We start from the raw sequence: 20498 nt of genomic DNA, 5'->3' as shown, positions 1-20498 counted from the left end.
ATTTACGATTCCTTCAGCTTCGACTAATACCTTCTCGAGGTTTTCATCACCATCACCATGTTTTGACCACGCTTTATTAAGCGTACCATACGCTCCCATAAGCCATTCATGTGAAGAACTGACGGCGGATTGAAATGGCAAGATGTTGCGACATTTGTAAAGGTCATGGCGCAGGATTCATAAATTTTCCGTTTCTGGTTTTCCAGCAGGTTGTTGGACGAAATTCGTCCCGTTGTCGGAGTAGAATGAATCAGGAGCTCCAGGGCGTACAACTAACCTTCGTATGGCCATAACACACTTGAGTAGATAAACTCGGTGCGACTTCCAAGTTCACATCTGTAGCTGAAAAACATGTAAAAAACACACCCATCGTTTCATCAAACTGCGGAACTGGTTTACCATGAGCAGTCCAAAATAATTAACTCTAGTGTGGGCGAAGGTTCGAATAAAGGATTGAGTCGAACACTGCTTTGAGAACCTATATTGTTGTGTTGATAACTCTTCCCCACTTGCTTGATCAACGCACGGAGTCAAGAAATCCAGAATCTGTAGTTGGTGGAGCACTGTTTCGTTGTTACAGTGGAGTGCGGATAATGACGGTGGAAACTGTCGACGAATAAGAACGTTGTTCGATGTTTTGACGGTAAGATTACGGGATACTATGCTTCGAAAGGGGTAGTTGGGGCAGTTCCATTTCTGCTTTTCATCCGGATCGCACCTTGTTCGTCGATGAGTGGTGTCTGTTGATACAGCTAGCTACTTTTGAACAACTGGCTTGTTTCCGATCCCTGCTGGGTACGGAGAGTTGCGTATTCATCACCAAATGCAAACAATTAGTGCTTCAAGTTGTGATCCAAATCCAGGATTCTGGGATTTGGATAATTCCTCCTGCGTGAGAGGATACCGTATCTTCTGTCTCTGAGATCACAGTACGTGAGACGTTATCCGAAAATTGTGTTCTAATCCGAGAAACGGGTTGGGTCCAACAGTAGTTGGAGTAGACATTTGTGAAGCAGAACTGAAGTCCGTTCTATAACTAATCGCGTGTAACATAACAATTAGTGTCCAACAATCGTAGTCCTGGTGCATGTAGATCTGCATCGATTGTTGCTTTCTGTAGTATTTTCGAGATTGTTCATGGTAAATCATTTTCAGTATGCTGTCTTTATGGGACATCAAAAACGTGTTTCGCAACGGCGGAGCTGCCGTCTTACATGCATAAGCGCCGCATTCCGAAAATCAGCCGACCGTGTCATACACTGTTGTTCGTCGCCCCTAACATGAAGGGACAACCGTATATGGCCAAGTCTTCTCTTAAGTAACTTCTGCCCCACGCAGAGGTTGAGTTAGAAGTGATTAGATTAAGTATAAAGTCAACATAGTGGAGACACAATTGAAGCTTTTCGGATGGAAGTGTTATGCAGAACAAACGCAAGCAGGTATAGATTGCCATTATAAAACTAAATAGATGGAAAATTTATTACACTTAGTTCCTTACACTAGTTTATGGAACGTTAAAACCTTAAATTGGTGGATAATTTACAATACAAATACACTTGTTTCATGACACAATACTCACAATCTGCTCTGTTAACCAAAGTAAAATACCTAATAATAATTATAAGAATAGTAATAATAATACATAATATCATAATATTGAAGTTGTTAACGGAGTATCCCGAAATGTTGCAGCACCAAATCAATCATACTGAAAATCATGCCAATTATGCCCCCCCCCCCTCAGGCAACGTTACTCTAACATTTTTTTGATTTTCTTACACACCGTAGGAGTCCTACTTCTTTTTTTTATTGCATAAGCGTCGCCTGCTACATAAAATTTACGTAAAGGTCATGTATTTGTTACATTGCACTTATGTGTGCACTTTTATGTTGACCGGGCGCCGTTAGTTTTTCCTGTCGCTGAGCCGAAATATCACATCACATGCTTCCAGAAATGACAAATAAGTTCCACAACAGACTAGAATTTTCTTTATTTGTGTCGTACCATACTATGAAAACAAGCAGACAGCTTCAAACTTCTAATATATAAGGCTTTGGGGTGTAAACTATACGCTTGAATACGCTTCGTACAAGCAAAACATTAGCTTGCTGCTTAGTAATTTAACAAAAAGCTAAAATCGAAGCCCCCATTTTGTATTCAAAGTTTTGCCGAAGTTGGGTAAAGAATATTTTAGAATTAGCTCGACAGTAGGATAAGACTTCCGAAAAGCTAAGAAAAAATAACCCGATAAAAATACGATTAGTATAAAAATGGTACAAAATACAACTAGTTATTTAGAATGAAAAACAAAAACAGTGACAGACATTACACTAGCGTCACTTTAAATACTATTCTGGAGTTTCTTGGCTCGAAACGACAATCCTCTCCTGGAGGGAACGCTGTTTTTTTTAGAAATAAAACATACTATCACACTTGCTGCCTATCGAAGTGTTAAACCCTACTCCTTCCGCAATGGGGTATTATGGGGAGTTTGTCGAGTTGGTGATCCGTTGGCAGCGCTGGGTAGTTTCGGCCTAATGAGATCATCGATACAGCGCAACTTTAGCTTAGAACTGCTGATCGAATTATTGCCATTAACACTGTAGGTCCTTTCGACTTCCTTCGAGGTAGCTCGAAACGTTTCAATCATCATGTTTCGGACCCGATCCATTAATGCCGGTATATCGTCACTAGTTAGGCCCTTGGTTTCGATCGGCTCCAAGGTGGTCACAATCACGTGTCCATTGTTCAAAATTTTTGCCTTATCATCCAAGAATGTACTGTAGGAGCTGTAGACAACAGGCATGATAGGAAGCTGTGCGCGCACGGCCACATGGAAGGCGCCTTTCTTGAACGGATGGATTTCATTTGTGTTCCGCCTTGTGCCTTCAGGAAACACCCACAGCTTGATACGTTTCTCCTTCAGCATGTCGGTACAATCGTTCATGGCGGCATGAGCTTTTTCTGCATTGTTGCGATCAATGAATATCAATCCACTGAGCCAAGCACCTATGCCAAAAGGTCCAGTGTAAAGTAGCTCCTTTTTGGCTATCACCGTGCACTTGTTCATAATGTGCCAAAAGTCGAACATTCCTTTAATTAGAACGATCATAGTTACTCACTCGTGCAATAATGTTACGTTTACTCGCAAATCTTACCTAAAACATCCAACGAGCTTTGATGGTTGGCCACAATTACGTACGCTTCGTCGCGCGACAGAATTTCCGCACCACGCAGTTCCCATTTGATACTGATCAGTGGAGATAAATGTCGACAGAATGAGCTGGCCAATCTGCAAATGCGAAGAGAAGAAAAAGCAAAGGTTAATTAACGACAAATTATGCGGCATGCGGTAGGTTATAATGGCCAACACAAATGTGTTCATTATCGCTTGTATTTTAAATCACAAACCAAAAATAAACACGTTCACTACTGTGTAATAGAGACAAACTCAACGGATATACTGATATGTAATATAGATGATTTTATGATGGCTCTGCATCCCAGCGCGGAACCGACGCCATTATGTTGGGTAAAGCGCAGTCATGTAACAATCGCCAGCAGAATTTGTGTATTGAAAATATTAAGGACAGTCCAAAGAAACTTCTTCCTTCGTATAGATATCCATGAGGCCCGCCATATAATGACGATATGCAGATACTCAAAACTACGACTGCAAATCAAATGCGGTAGAGCCGAGCTTCTCGCCGCTTCTAGCCGTCTTCGTCGCTGTCAGCAGCCTAGAGCCGGGATGGCTCGCGCTGTTTCAAATAGTCTTCTTCATTCAACTTAGCCTTGGGCCACTCGTCGCCAACTTCCCAGTCATCTCAGAAGTCGCAAATTACTTTCGACCTGGTCAAGCCATCTTGCATTAGCGCCCTGTTCCTGTTGCCGGTGGGGTTGTTTTCGTCGCACTGTCATCTGGCATCTTTACGACGTTTCCGGCCTACCGTAGCCTCAGACTTTTGCCAGTTGCACGATCTCTCCAAACAGTGCCTGTACTTCGTGATTCGTACATCTCCGCCACTCGCCGCTTTCAGGTTGTACTCCACTAAATATCGTCCGCTGTATCTTTCGTTTAAGAACTACTGGTCTAATAAGGGTTTTGTACATCGTTAGTTTTGTATGGCGGCGTATGCTCTTTAAACGCAGCGTTTTACGAAGGCCTAGTAGGACGGATTTGCCACTTGAATGCGCCGCTAGATCTCCTTAAGAGTGTTGTTGTCCGCGGTTACCAGCGATATCAAATACACGAGCTCATGTACCACTTCTAGTTCGTCACCGTCAACGGTAACCGTCCCGAACTCCGACCTCCACGAGATCCAACGGAAGGTTGGTGCGCTCAAAAGTGATTAGAACGCCGACAAGAACGACCTCCACGAGATTTAAAGATAACACGAGATCACAAAGAGCAGGGCAGCTCTGTAGGGTCTTATGACAACAAACGCAACCCGGCCCTAACATGAAGTACAGACGCGTAATTGGTAACGATATTAACACCATCGTGAACAACTCATGATCTCGAAACAGACGCTCAGGGCTGGCATGTCTATTCCTATTCCTTCTTCTTCTTCCTTGGGCTTACGACGTCTTTTTAAGACTTGACCCTTCTTTGTCGACAAGGGCTAGTGCGACAATCCTACTGACTCTAATCTAGCATTACCGCCTAGCTGAGATTCGAACGTACGATGACTGGCTTGCTAGACTAGCATCGTACCTTGAAGCTAACTGGGCGGTTAAATTAATATTCCTATTTATGTTAAGAATCAATGGAAACATGAATGCGCTCTTCTCTGCCAGCTTACGACTTTTGTTTCCACGGAAGTTGGTCACCCGATTTCTACTCTTGCTCGTATCCCAGCTAGCACTACGAGAAATCAGTGATAGAAGTTTCCATGACCGAAATGAATGACAACTGTGGAGTTTCCGTTTGCAGGGTTACAGCCTTGTCAATCAGCACACGAAGCTGTCATGAATTACGCATATACAGACGTGTCGTCAGTCGCTTATCGCTTGGCCTGCAGAACGCTTCTACACGCTTCTAGGGCGGCTACAGATTGCACTCCACGTGACTTCACTTACATGTTCCTAAATACACAGTCCTACTTCGAGCGAAAATGAACTGAGTACATAAAGTCGGACTAAAAATAAATCTGGATGCCACTCGTGCGTCACCTTTTATTGTATAAACTAGAACCAGTTGAAATATCTTTGTTTACATTTCTATGAAGAACTACTGGTGCACGTTGCGTCAAAATATTGTTGCGTCACCACGTTGCGGAGCAGTACAGAATGGAACTCAAGCGACGTAACAAATCTTGCACAACCACCTGGAAAATCCAAAGTGGTCTGGATCAAAGTTGGCTAAAGTGCTGAAAAGGCCAAAATCAACAATGTGCAATGTTCTGAAGGGTTAACAGGACAACCCAGCAGTGCACAATGGGCAAAAACGAGCTCGTAATCCCAAGAATTAGAAGCCGCTCTGGTTTGGAATCTTACAAGATACCTATTCCTATGTAAAAAATGCAGGAAATCGATTGGTGATGGTTTCATTACTGACAAACTGACATGACACATAGAAGAAAATCCTTCCTACACATTTTGCTTGCACACTAGCACCCTCTGTTGTGCATATTGCGGAGTAGTTTGCATTTGCAGGGTTTTATACTACTTTTTATATTTGTATGGTTTTATACTGAAAATTCGAAGCAATACTCGCGCGCCGCGGTGTGGTCATGTTGCGAAACATGCTTTTTTGAAAAGTGAGTGGTTTTTTAATGAACGATGGAATTTACATGAGTGTCTCGTCTGTTTGTCCGTGGTCTCATCCTGCGCAGACTTCAGGAAGTGGTCCATTTTGCCCTATTTTTAAAGAAGTTTATCAATAAAATACAGCGTATCTTTTTAAACTATCAGGGTAATCTTATATTCATCTATCAGGGCGATACAAACTTTTGTTTTCTTTGAATACGTCAAAAAAAAATGTTTTCTTCAGAAAAATTATAGAACATACTAAAAAGAGCAATTTTTCTAAATATAGTAACTATCTATCTTTTGCTAGTTGCGAGATATAATGGTTTATTTAAAAAGCACACTTAGAAAACAATTCTGCATAATAACTTCGCATCCAATTTATTTATTGCTTTCAACTGTTGTCCAAAGTTATTCAGCATGATAAAACACACACTTTTTTTGAAGACTGTTTTTGCCTTTGAGTTAGTTTTAATCGCTTTAATGTGGTCATCAATGTATATGGGAGTGAATTGGGCAAAAAGAACTATTCTTGCATTTCGCACAGTATGGAAAGGATGGAATTTGATTCTTCTGATGGTTTGACAAAATTTGGAAGCTATTTGAGTTCGTTTCACGAGCGGCAAATATGTTTTTATATTGTTTAATTAGCTTTTATCATGATTTTTGGAGAAAATAGGGTAGAACGCAACACTTCCCAAAATTTGCGCAAAATGAAACCATCACCAATCGATTTCCTGCATTTTTTACATAGAAATAGATAACTTGTAAGATTTCAAAGCAGCGGCTTAGGATTACGAGCTCGTTTTTGCCCATTGTGCAGTGGTTGGGCGTCAAAGAACTTTCGAGACAACCGGAACTGGGGACCGAAAGTTGAGGAGGACGATATTGAGGTGCGTTAAGTCCAATGCTGGCATCTCGCCATCCGGGATATGGCTAGAAGGTACGAAACTAACTATCAAACCACGCGGAATATCATCCCTCAAGAATGCTATGTCTTACAGTACCGGTAAACATCCAAATCGGCACTTGAAGTAGAAAATATTTCCGGTCAAATCTGAGGAAGACAAGGAGCAAAAGTGGGTTTCCTTACAGAAGAAGCTGCAGCGAGATGTTGCACAAAACTTTTTGAGTGGAGAATAAGCGTAAGGTTCGAGCATACGGTTATGGTATTGAAGTTGAATAACATAAATATGCCAAAATGCTTACTAAAAATGGGTTATATTTTATTGTCTGAAAGTTTGAAAAGGATCAATCAATTAGGTACTACAGTGTTTCTTCAGTGATGCAATTTGATGTAGGACACCCTTTATATTTCGATGGACGCGAAACCTATCAAGTAACAAATCAAGGATATCAAGTAACTTACAACTGGGCTTGCAATATGCCAGGCAAGTTATAAGTTCGTGTTTGCTGCTAAATTCGCAAAGAAAACCATGATCTCTGGCCCGAAATATGTAGCTGCGGACTGAAGACTGAGAGTCTTTCATAACCTCCTCATCAATGATATCTAGTGTGTACATGAAAGAATTATTGAAGAAACGGATTTTGTTATTCATTCGTAAACTTAAAGGTAACGTTATATTCTTGCCTGATTTAGCTAGCTGTCACTACTCTGAAGTGGTTCTAGAGTTACTGTCCCACGGCGATGAACTGCAAGTGGTTGATGAGTTCATATACGCAGGATTTTTGGTCACCGCCGACAATAATACGAGTAAGAAGATTTATCGACGCATTCAAGCTGGAAGTCGAGCCTACTTTTCCCTCCACAAGACGCTTCGGTCAAGGAACATACGCCGCCGCACAGAGCCGACGATGTACAAAACACTAATCAGATCTGTATTCCTCTACGGACGGAAAAACTAACTTTGCTTACTGAGAACATACGTGCACGTGCCCTATTTGAACGAAACGTGTTGTGGACTACTTGGAGAGATTTCCATCGTATTATCGTATACCTGGTAAAAGTTGGAAGACTTTGAAGGATGCCGTACGACTGTGTAGTGAAATCTGATCTTTTCAAGAGCCCCACCGGCACTAAGAATAGAAGGGGCCAACGTGCTGGATGGCTCGATCAGGTAAAAGTACCATATTGCGTGTATCGAGACGCTCAACGAATTGGTGACGAGTAGCTCAGGACCGAGTACAGTGGAGAGGAATTCTTGATACGGTAAAAGCCAGCCCGACTCTAGGTGTTTTTCTGTATTCCGTGCTTCATTCTTTTTTGAAGTGAACTGCTTCCTACGCCTACTATGGCCTACTACGGACTCTACAAACACTACGTACAAACGTACAAAGTGCACAATGTACAAAACGCTAATTAGACCGGTTGTCCTCTACGAGCACGAAACGTGGACGCTGTTAGAAGAGAACCTACGAGCATTTGGAGTTTTCGAACGGCGGGTGCTAAGAACCATCTTTGGCGGAGTGCAAGAAAACGGTGTATGGAAGCAAAGAATGGACCACGAGCTTGCGCGTCTCTACGGCTAACACAGTATTCAGAAAGTGGTTAAAGCTGGACGGATACGCTGGAGAGGACATGTTGCTAGAATGCCGGACAACCATCCTACGAAAGTGGTTTTCGCAACGAGTCAGGTAGCAACAAGACGCAGAGGAGAACAGCAAGCGAGGTGGCAAGACCAGGTGGAGCAGGATCTGGCGAGCACTGGGTGCCCGCGGAACTGGAGACCAGCTGCCATGGACCGAAATAGATGGAGAAAATATACTGCGCAGGCCTTGTCGTAAGACGTTAGGCCGATTAAGTAAGTAAGTAAGTCAGTAAGTAAATAAGTGCATTCTTATTATCCGTGCTTAAGTGTCGTTCTCCTTCATATTTTTACTACTTTTCAACCAATCTTGCCGTGTAGAGTCAGTACGTGTAGAAAATAGCTATAATTGGCGCTTTGAAAAGAGCCACCTCGAGGAAGTACCATTCTTATACTTGCCCTGGAAAAGGCTTCATTGTTGGCAAATGCCGTCCAGTTAGCTTCGAGGTACGATGCTAGTCTAACAAGCCAGTCGTCGTATGTTCGAATCTCGTCTGGGCGGTGCTTCTAGAATCAGTAGGGTCGTTGCTCTAACCCCGTAAGTGTTCTGTGCTCCAAAAACCGACTGCAAAGTCCGTCGATAAAGAAGAGTCCAATGCTTTGCTTTGTTGGTGCAGATGCAGATTTCAGTATGAAGGGAGGATCATGCTAAAGTTACTAAACATTGATTCGATTCTACGATATAGGATCCGAAACTACGCTTGTCAAAGCAAATGATAGTCATACATCTTTTAAGTAGCACTCGAATTAGCGTGTTATATTTTAGTCATAGTTATATGAGTTATAATTTACCTAATAGTATACGATTGGACATCGCAAGTGGTGCTCATTAATAATAATAAAAAAAAGCGTTATCTTTTCCGCAGAAAGCCAGCTCAAAATCCAGAACCATGTGGCTATCATACGACTCGTATGTTAGATCCGGCCTGGCGATATAATGAATTTTCGGAGTCTAGCCGGCTGATTGGATAATCGCCGACACACAGGCAAAACAATGACCGGCGTTTTAAGCTATAGGTATGCTTCATTAGAATTACCTTTATCGGAAGACGATTACGTCGATTTTTTTTATCTAATCTGCAACCGTTTCGAGTCCAAACTGCTGCTAATGTTTTGTTTTTTTTTTCGATTTTACCTTTATTTAGCATAGAAACAATGCAATTTATACGTTAAAGGTCAGAACTGCATTTGCCTTCGTGAAGCGTTGCGCGTTGCGCTGCACCAGCCCCGGGTTGTTATCGGGCTGATTTCAAAAATGAGTGCATATGGGATGCTTATCTTATCTTATAATCGACCATTCATAATTGATGTTTTTCAGCTAATCCAACTGGCTCGGTAACTGAAAACGGACTTAGTTTACTTGGTTTGTGCCGAAAATATTTTTACCCATTGACGTGATTTATTTCGGTAGTACCTACTACATATGTCGTTACGTTGATTGCGCTCTCGATTCTAATATTGAATTGGTGAAGTAGTTGCTTACGGGTGCTGTTTCATTCGAAAAAAAACTTTGACCCTACGGTTGTGTAAAAAAGTATAGTCTACTTGCGATAAGTAACCATGAAAATTCTAATAGATTGCAGTCTACTAACAAATCATTATTAGTAATGTGCTGTTTGTGCACATCTAGTTCAACTCACGGATAACGCCACTACAACAACCGCTATCAGGCGGTGCACATAATTATACGCACGTTTTGCCTTGCTAGGGCTAAAGTCACAGCTTTGCCTAGAACTAATCGATTACAGTAGGTAATATTCGGATTATGCAAAAACCAAAATGAACTATGATGTAGTTCTACCAGTTTTGAGTTTGACAGGAAACATAAGGAGCATTGCACACCTTTAGGTTTGTTCCGTTAATGATACATTTGACATCGATTCTAGGATAATAAAATTTAATTTAGCGAGGTAACTGTATTTATGCAATAAGTACATCTGGAATGAAAGTGTTTGTTAAGCATCTTAGAACATTCACTACGAAACGTTTAAAAGTGGAATAACTCCCTGTAAAAGGTTGAGCTACCTACATCATTTCTTCTTTTACTTAATGTTGTACTAGCAAAGCATCTGTTTACTGAGTGTTTCATCTTTCATTCTGCTTGCTTGCACGATCAGTATGGGTACAATGCGCTCGAATGATACACTTTAATTTCATATTCAACCAGCGTTCGTCCCGTATCAACCTCGTTAAGCATAGATCAGATAAATTTCGTTCTCGTCGGCTTGGGAGTCAGTCAAGTGCCGGTCTCAGTCTACTGACAGTCCGTTTTGGATAGACGGAGCAATTTATGCACGCCAAAGCATCTCTCAGGGAATTGTTTACGCGTCGTACGTGGCTCGTGGGTCGCCGAAGTTCCTCTGCAAGCGCTAATGTGCAAGCAGTTTGCGAATTGCGAATGCAAAACGTAGGGTAATTGCGTATATACTTTTTTGACTTACTTAAACTCTCGCCTAAATTCACTTAATGCGATCCGGCACCGGCAGTTTGTCCATCCGACCACCGGCTGCGATACAATTGGGTGTTTTTATAATATTGAATAACTCGTCGGAATTACATTGAATACCGCAATAATTACTATTTGAGATTCGAAGTAATCGTTCACATAATGTTGCTTTTTTAATTTTTTTTTTTCAATAGCAGCGAGGCAATGGAGAGTCCGTAGTTTGCTATCAAGAAATACGAATTTGAAATTGTTGTCCAATCTTGAAACGGTTACCACAATGCCTAAATAAGTGTTTGAGTTTGATTCATGTTGTTTAAAACTCTCCCGTCTTCACCAGATATTTCAGAATCATGTTGTACCCGACCAAAGCTTTCCCGTTTGTACATCTTTTTGATAAGATCTTTTAAATTCATCACATCATTTTCTTCGTCACATAAGGAAATGTGTACCTAAACAGCAATATTCATCGTAGCAGGCTCGATTTCTGTATTGTCCACCGAAAATGACAGCGTGTGATTTGCAGACACTTTGTAGAATATTGCACAGTTTTCAGTGGAACAATAAGTTCAGTCTTATTTTATTGCATTCTAGGCACGGCCTTTTGCATGACAGCTAATTAATGCGTATCCAACCAAAGGTAGATACAGTTTCTTGATATATTCGATGTCGAAATCTACTCGTAGGAGATTAATATTTTTAATTGTTCTAAAGTTTTAAAGCTTCTACCAGCTAAGCTTGCTCACTGGGACCAGAGATATGAAATGAGACCCATTTGGATTCATTGATTTTGTGTGAAATTCCATTCGTCCAGCGATATGTTATGCATTTGATCGGTACATTGAGATCCTGTTGTTCCGCAAGGGCTGCACCGATAATAGACAGGCACGATCCTTCATTGAAAAGAAGACTGTACTCTGGTTACGAATTTTACCTTTTTCCACTCTGAGGAGCTTACTCATAGTTCGCGCATGTACCTACATGGCACAAATCTTTTGACATTGGTGTTCTTCCACAATTCCGTTCCGGTGTATTGAATCAATATAGCAATACTATTCAACAGCATGCACCAAAATCGTGATGATTCTTATAACAAATCGAACAGGTTATGTCTGACCGGCAGGCACACGTAGCATTCAGTACAAAAAAGCACAACAGAGTGATGTTGAGTCACCGATAACTTTTAAAACGAATCCCATTTTGCCAGACTTGTCTTCCGAGTTGCACAAGGAACACTTTTCTTTATGGTCATTAACCTCAATATTGACGTTGAAAACAGGTTTTGATTTTGGAAAAGATTCTGATTGCGAGCCTTTCCGAGAAAATGGGTGAAAATCGACTATTATTTCCTTTCTCAGCAGCGTAGCCTTATGCCTCATACACATTTGTTTCCTGAAGACGGATACCTGATCAGATAGATATAAAATGAGTTCAGGGTTCATCAGGTACATTTCAACCTTTATAAACTTTAAAACTACTCTAGTTTACTTATTTATTAATCAACAGATTCGATTTAGCCCCAATGATCACTTGATTCGACTTGACTTTTTATATGTTAATCTGCTACCAATTGTGTACAAATAAATCTTAAATTAAGTCTATATTCTTAGAGGTTCAGCTATTCCGAAAAAAGTAAACGAATCTTCCGAGTAGTATCCGTCGTGGCAGCCGAAAGTCGAATAACGACGACACTTGATTAAAAGCACGCTGCAGACCGCCGATAGCGCGCCGTTCGTGCTGTACCTAATTAGTGCGACGAGGTGGCAATCTCAGCACAATATTGTTCCGCAGCGCTCGTAGTTGAATAGTTATCTGTCCCAACAGCACGGGGAAGTGAATTCTCCTCTGTATGCTATCCGCAATAAACTGTGCTCTGGATCATCTGCTTACGGGAATCGTGGGCCTTTAACAGTCAGATTAACATCATTGAAATAAAACAGAAAAATCAGATCATCAGGCCTAGATGGCTTCCTTGAGGTACACCTGGCGAAGCTGGACAGCTATCGGACCGATAATTTGCAACTCCAACCACACAACTGTCGACGGGTGAGATGAGCTTGCTAAACCATTGCAAAAGGTTATCGCTAACACCCAGTCTATGTAGTTTTGCAATTGTGATGGCGTGGTTCATCTGGTCAAAGGCTGCCGATAGGTCGGTGTATAAAACATCTGTTTGAGCTCGTTGGGCCATACCTTCCGTTATGTATGATGTAATACACAGCAGAATAGTGGTAGAGTGCTGGAAAGTGAAGCCATTCTGGTCAGCACTTAGATGTTGTTTTCAGTGAGAAAGCAGAGGTTCCATGACCATCAGCTCAAATAGTTTCAAAACTGTCAGCAGTCTATTTCTCTTCAGGAATACGGAAGGTACTCCATCGGGTCCCGCATTGATGGACGACTTAAACATGGTCACGGCCTCGATCATCTTGACATCATCTTAATCATCTTGGAATTTTAGTAAAAGCGTGCAAAAGTTCGTGAAGCGTATTAATATGTTGCTATTTTGTATGACTTCAGCCTGCGTAGCTCATTCGTGAAATGAGAAGGAGGGATGAGAAGTACTACGGAGACTTGAACATTTTGATTGCAACAAGATATGATTCATTCAAATGCAACTTTAACCGATTGTCGCTGTTTGAAAATTTAACTCTAATGTGTTAATTTTACTGTTTTATTAACTGAAATAGCTGGAAAGGTGGACTAGGTACGAAAAATTAAAAATATTAGATACTACCTGACCCGGCAAACTTCGTACTGCCACCAATTGAATTGAATTACGTAGATTGTTAATTTTGGATGCACTCAAAGTATAGGTTAAATTTCGTACGTTTCTTGAGAAGTTTCTCTTTTGAGGGAATGGTTAATTGACTACCGGATTTTCATAGAACGTCTGTTTCTTACAACTGTGCTAAAACACTAGTTAGAAATAGCAATCTTTCCGAAATCGTAAAATTTATTGCCAAATATACATTAAAAACATGTGGAAAATGTTGATTTTTAATTCTCAGTATCCGACAGTTGTGCTGGGTGTCATTTTATTTTTTTAACAGCAAATTCGATGGCGTTAACCTTTCGTTACTCGCGCCAACTTCGATTTATAGGCATGCTAAAACCTGACAGAACTCAAATACTAATGACATTTGGTGAAAAACTTATGCAACTTTTTCCACCGTTTGAAAGATCATAGTCTGCGGATCAACTTTGCTGAAAACAGTAATTTTCTTTATTGCTGGAATTACGAGATATACCGAGATAAAGTTAACGGTTCACAGGTGTTGTACAAAATACAACAGCGCGAGTAACGGAGGGTTAAATAGCGCTTAATTCCGTCTACTGCAGATACTATGTAATGATATGCAAAACTTTTTGAGAATAGAATCATTGCACCACCAACTATATTTACATTGCCGCCGAAATCTATGTTCTGTTAAACGGCCTCAAACTCCGCAAACGCTTTCTTTCGCCTTTTTGTGTTCGCCCATAAACCTTCCCAGTAAACCATTTGGTTTGTATATCTCGATTGCAACTGAGGTATACGAAATCATATCTGAACGAAAAAGTTATATTTCACGCCATATAAGAACATATATGTACCAAAGTGGAGGCGATATACGTGCGAAAATTTTGACAACTATTTGTAATTCTATTTTGCGCAGTTTTTATAACACGCAACTAAATACTCCTGAATATATGATTAAGATATAATCAAATATTGCAATTGCCTATCCTGCTTTATAATTCACTGTCATTAATTGTATATGAAGACACGCACGACTGCAAAACAACTTATTGTTCACTTCGATTTGACATACTCTAATCATTATACAACTCCAATGTGAAATTAACATGAAATCGATTTAATGTGAACTTTCTATTACGATTTTGTGTTATCTGGGTTTGCACGCTATACCTAACCTCAACTCTGGTTTGAAGTTGTTGCGTGGTTTGTTTTGATTCCCTTTGTAACCTAAATTTATTGCTAGTGGATTTATTACTAGTAATTCGTACCGCTTGTTTGCGGAAACCGGAAATGCCCGGCTTTTCCGAAGCAGAAAAATTATAGCGGTTTTGCGCAACATATATTTTTGTCAATTTTCTCGCGAATAAGTAATCAAAACAAACCACACAACACTGTCAAACCAGGGACGAAAAAAACGCACTGACGTCTGCGTGCAATGCTTTATTATTGGTTTGAAATTTTGCGTGTTGTTTTTTTACGCAAACTGTTGGTGTATTAAACAAATAATTTTTTGACACTTTCGAGCACATTTCCTCTATCATAATCAGAGCTTTGTTGTGATTTCCACCGTAATTTTTTAATATAAATTTGATATTCATATGTATGTAATGAGAATGTCAATATTCATTAGATCTTTAATTTTATTTGATTTATCAATCGATTGGTGAGAATTTGTTGAATGAATTACACTACTGAATTTCAATAACTTATTCTTAAACAATCTCCTTTGTTAGTATATTATGCCAATCCGATAGGTTTCATTGTCAGACTCCTCAAACATACGAAAATGCAAATAAATGTACGCTTTGCCTAAAATTATCCGTTTGTTGTATGGTATTTCTCGCCGCCTTAGTGATGCCAGGATGAATGCAAAGATGCCGCTAAAGGACAGAGCTGGTCAGCTACTGACTGACCGTACAGAACAGCTTAAGCGATGGACTAAACATTTTGAACAACTCTTCCGAGTTTCAAATGTCAGAGACCAACAAAACCAGCGTATGACGCCTACAGTTCGTCGAATTAATCGCGTCAACTCGGAGGTGCCATCGCTGGATGAAATTGTAGCAGCCATCAAGAGTATGAAATCCAATAGAGCGCCAGGGATAGATCGTATTTCAGCTGGAATGCTCAAAGTTGACCTATCTTTGTCAGCCCAGATCAGCTTTTCAGCAATATTTGGGAAACCGCAACTTTTCCGGTGGACTGGATGCAGGGTATATTGGTCAAAGTCCCTAAGAAAGGAGACCTAACTGAATGCGGTAACTGGCGTGGCATCACGTTGCTCTGTATTACTCTCAAAGTACTCTGTAAGATAATCCTCAATCGGATCCAGAATAAGATCGACGCTACTCTCCAGCGGCAGCAAGCTGTATTCCGTGCTGGCCGATCGTGTGTAGATCATATCACAACGCTCCGCATTACATTGAAGCAGATCAACGAATTCCAGGGCTCTCTTCTGCTGGTGTTCGTTGACTTCGAAAAGGCGTTCGACCGACTCAATCACGAAAACATTTGGGGCGCACTTAGGCGTAGAGGAGTTTCAGATAAGCTAGTCCATCTCATCGAGGCTCAGTACGAGGCATTCTCGTGCAAGGTTTTGCACGACGGCGTCTTGTCCGACCCTATAAGGGTTACTGCTGGTGTGAGCCAGGGCTGCATTTTATCACCGCTTCTGTTTCTCATCGTTATGGATGAGATATTGGTTGGAGCAATTGACAGTAGACCAAATCGAGGATTACCTTGGAATCCTCTAACGATGGAGCAGCTAAATGATCTCGACCTAGCCGACGACATTGTCTTGCTCGCACAACGCCGAAACGATGTACAGAGCAAGTTAGATAACCTCTCCTAGAGCTCCCAGGCAGCAGATCTCACAGTCAACGTAGCGAAAACTAAGCCTATGGTAGTGAACACCGACAATTCTACCAACTTCACAATAGCGGGACAACAAGTTGAGCAGCAGACGCCTTTCAATATCTTGGCAGCCAGACAACGCCCGACGGTGGTACCAAGACTGATACAGCCACACGGATCAGGAAGGCCAGGGGTGCCTTTGCAGGTCTGCGAAACATTTGGCACTCAAACCAGATCACTCTACGTACGAAAACCCGAATCTTTAATTCAAACGTTAAATCCGTACTGCTGTATGCCTGCGAAACGTGGTGCGTCTCAGCGGAGACAACGCAAAAACTGCAGGTCTTCATTGACCGGTGCCTGCGATATATCATTCGTACCTGGTGGCCTGATAATTGGATATCCAATGAGGAACTCCATCGTCGGTGTCATCAACGGCCGATAGCCGTAGAAATTCGTGAACCTTGAGAAAACGAGCGAACGAGGTTTGCAGAGAAGCACTCGACTGGAATCCACAAGAACAGTGTAGAAGAGGTCTGACACAGAGGCTAATGACGACGCAGCTTAGCCAACGACCTCCGGGCTGCAGACGAGAACCTCTCCTGGCGACAGGTAAAAGCCATGGTGGAGATCTCTGATTTCATCCCTTTGTTCTGCCGGACCGGCGGACATGGACACATAAGTAAGTAATTGTTTGTGTTGGAAAATAATTGATTTGGTAAATTTTTATATAGTAAATAACTATAACAAATTATGCTGTTATCTTTCTTGGTGGTTTGGTTCAGCTGTCAAGATAATCGCAATGAGAGGATTTTTCTTGCAATCTGCAATAACATTGATTACACAAAATCGCCAAGATTTCACAAAAATGTAATTTGAAGTAAGGTATTTGTACTTTGTATTAGACGTTTCCCACGGAATTCTTTCTTTTCATGTCTCTACATAGAATTTCAATACGTAATTCTTGGATTTTTAGCGGTGACCAAACCTGTAAAATGTGGCCCGACTTTGATAACATTTTTTTGTCTTCACATAAATGCCTGTAACCTTTGCAACGCTGTATTTAAATTTTCGAAATTCTTTTTGAAACGGAAGTTATGAGCGAATACCAAAAGGTGGCCCAACCACGACGACAACACATCTCGCAGTAATAGTACTGATCGCATCGTGGATGTGCTTCCACTGCTCGTACTGATTCTCTCCAACTTGTCCACCAATCCGTCTTTTAAATGCTTTTTTGTTAAATATTTTACAAAGAAAATTGTGAAACTTGAAGGTAATTCGATAAATTTAGCTAAATGCAGATAAATCTTTAACTGAAAATGTTGATTGCAACAAGATTTGATTCATTCAAATGCTACTTTAACCGATTGTCGCTGTTTGAAAATACTGATTTATCTTAACCGGTGTTAATTTAATTCTCTTATTAAAACTGAAATAGCTGGAAAGGTGGACTAGGTACGAAAAATTTAAAATATTAGATATATGAAATCGACGATATTCATACAGAAGCAAAACAAAGCGTTTCGTTCAAGTTGCACTTTCAATAATTATCACAATCAACATCATGAAAAGACGTCAACGAACTATTGCGTCGCGATACTGATCACTGATAGTGTTAACCAGGTGTTAACCATAGCTCCTACCTGATGTTTCAATCTAATAAGACAAAACTACCTCGAGCATGTAGTAAACGAAGTGTAAAGGAAATGTAAATATTTTTCTGTCATTAAGTCTATTTATTTAACCTGAAATAATTCGAGGCTAATTAATTAATAATAACTAAAACACATGAACAAATAAATATAGATGTAAACTGCGATGCGATATAATCATGGTTCGGTAGTAACTAACAGTACGAAAATACTCGGGGTTTTCCTGTTTTTAACAATGAGATTCCGTTATACCTGCGACTTATATTTTCTTTTCAATGACTGGCCCGAAAATTTCGATAACGGTTATCAATGCGTCGAATGACGCATCGAAATTTTCCAAATATTTTTTTTACAATAGTAGATATATCACATAATAAACTCAAGTTTTACCAAACAAAAAACGTGTTACCAAAACTTTAACGCGCTCTATTATACATCTATAATATATCGCTATAAGCACGAGTATAAAGTGCTTGTACGATATAAACATATTGCCAATAACGTTGATAAGTACACAGCTGGTTATCAACGACACGTTTTTTGGATGCTGCTACAGATAAGCACTAGAAGCAGCAGCCGATATGTACTTTAATCATCGATGTCTGCAGGCAAGTTACACAAATTGAGCGTTAAATGTGTAATCGTATGTGTTTTCATTGAAGGTAGGTATTTAGAAAACATTTAATGTCCATGTCTTATCATACAAGAAGTTAGAACTTCCACGACGATTTTTCAAGTGATGAGTCAAAACGCACTCCGCGCATTCACAATAATCATTGCTCCGTGCGTCTGAGTTGCTTATATTAGCCTGAATTATGTTGATATAAATATAACGAGAACGGTTCACGACAGGCAAATTTAGACATTAGTTTATTTCCGCTATTTCAGCTCCACTCTGTTTACGTTTATTCCATTAATATTAGCTATCCTCAGTGGTTCAGTCCACTAAAAGGGTTGGAAGTGGGCTTCAGTACATCATTATTACGTTCAAAGAAAAAGGTCACTTATATCACAGCATTATTCCTTTGAGGTTTAGTTATTAAAAATTAATGTTTTCCCTCATTTCTTGGAAAAGAAATTGTAATAAATAAGAATGAACCTAAAGAATGACACAAAAATCGATAGCTGTTACGGACACCCAGTTTTCTCGGCGGATATGTTTATCATTTACTCTTTATCCTTCCTGTGTCGGTATCGATTTTCTTCGCGAGACATGAAGCAAATAAAACAAGCTTGATATACTCACACCAAATTGCGGACATCTCTGGGACGGAGACACATCGCCGGAATCAGTATAAGAGCATTGATAATTACTCCCACGTAGTAAACGAAGAACTTAAAGAAGTAGCGAAATGTCTGGGACGTTTCATACAGAATGGGTAGCAATATGATACCGCCGACGAGGCAAATCTCAAAATAACTTGCAATCATTTTTGCTGATCACTGCTGTTATCGAAACAATCCACCGGTCGCAAACACACAAAAACAACACCCGCACTACGGCCGTAATTGGCCCGTGAATTAGATTAGTTCCAATTTAAAACACCCACTAAAACGCGCCGAATTGTACCTTTCCGGAGAAAGACCTTCACCGAATAAAGTCTATTCTGCAGGTAAGCATATCCATCCCTAGAAAACGGTAAAACAGACGAACACACATATAGCGCAAACCTTCCGTTGAAACCGCCGAGCTTCGACTGCCGAAGTGCCGAGGAACGATGTTATTTATGCTCACGTCGTTGTCCCTTTTGCTGCTGTACACTGTGTTCTGTGTACTGGAAACTGTAACGTTTGTATTTATCAATGAATAAATACATCTGCCGCATATATGGCTGTGTACACACGCAAAATTTAGATCTACATCTATTCCTGGAATAAGCTATTCAATAATGCATTGTGATTGTGACCGTTATTCTGGTGAACATTATAAATTTTGCTATTTACAATACGTATAAAACAAAAGAATCCCAATCTCGTCTTGTACATTTGTGTAATGAATATTATATTATATGAAAACAATAATTTTTAGATAGAGATACATTTTGTGTGTAAATTTACGCACACAACCACGATTCAAAGGACCTTCTCCAGTGAGAGTATATACCAAGGTGAGAAAGTAATAATAAATGGCTCTGATCCAAGCTCTGAACACATCTAGATAGAATTAACAAAAGGGCGAATGTCACAAAGGTAAACAAAATGAATGAGAGTTATTTTTTGCTGGGCCAGCATAGAGCTTGCTACGCCCAGTGCAAAAGATTACAAAAACTTATCGTTTTTCAGTCAAACGTATGTTTTTTTACCGGGGTATAACTGGGGGAAAACAAAAACAAACGTGTAAAATCAATGTAAAATCTAACAACCGCAACAACAAATCGCACGTCGATGTGTGCGTGCGGCAAACGTCAGCAAGCTCACTAATAAAATCAACCCTCACTCGGTTTGTTTACACTTGCGACATTCGCCCTTTTGTTAATTCTATCTTCACATATATTCTTGTAATAAATAT

General features: G+C 40.3%; 1 protein-coding gene across 1 annotated transcript; it reads right to left on the bottom strand.

Moving 5' to 3' along the window:
• Nucleotides 1-1453: 1453 nt before the first annotated feature.
• Nucleotides 1454-19667, bottom strand: LOC128743963 (1-acyl-sn-glycerol-3-phosphate acyltransferase alpha-like). The gene is made up of 3 exons (XM_053840680.1): nt 19236-19667; nt 3160-3293; nt 1454-3094 (listed from the first exon to the last, which is right to left on the bottom strand). The coding sequence occupies exons 1-3, from the start codon at nt 19418-19420 to the stop codon at nt 2460-2462; spliced, it is 954 nt and encodes a 317-aa protein (XP_053696655.1). The 5' UTR covers nt 19421-19667; the 3' UTR covers nt 1454-2459.
• Between the last annotated feature and the right edge of the window lie 831 nt (nt 19668-20498).

The sequence above is a fragment of the Sabethes cyaneus genome, chromosome 3 (genome assembly GCF_943734655.1).
Source record: "Sabethes cyaneus chromosome 3, idSabCyanKW18_F2, whole genome shotgun sequence".
Lineage (NCBI taxonomy): Eukaryota > Metazoa > Arthropoda > Insecta > Diptera > Culicidae > Sabethes > Sabethes cyaneus.
Note: the sequence above shows the minus strand (reverse complement) of the source record. Positions and strands in the feature narration are given on the sequence as shown.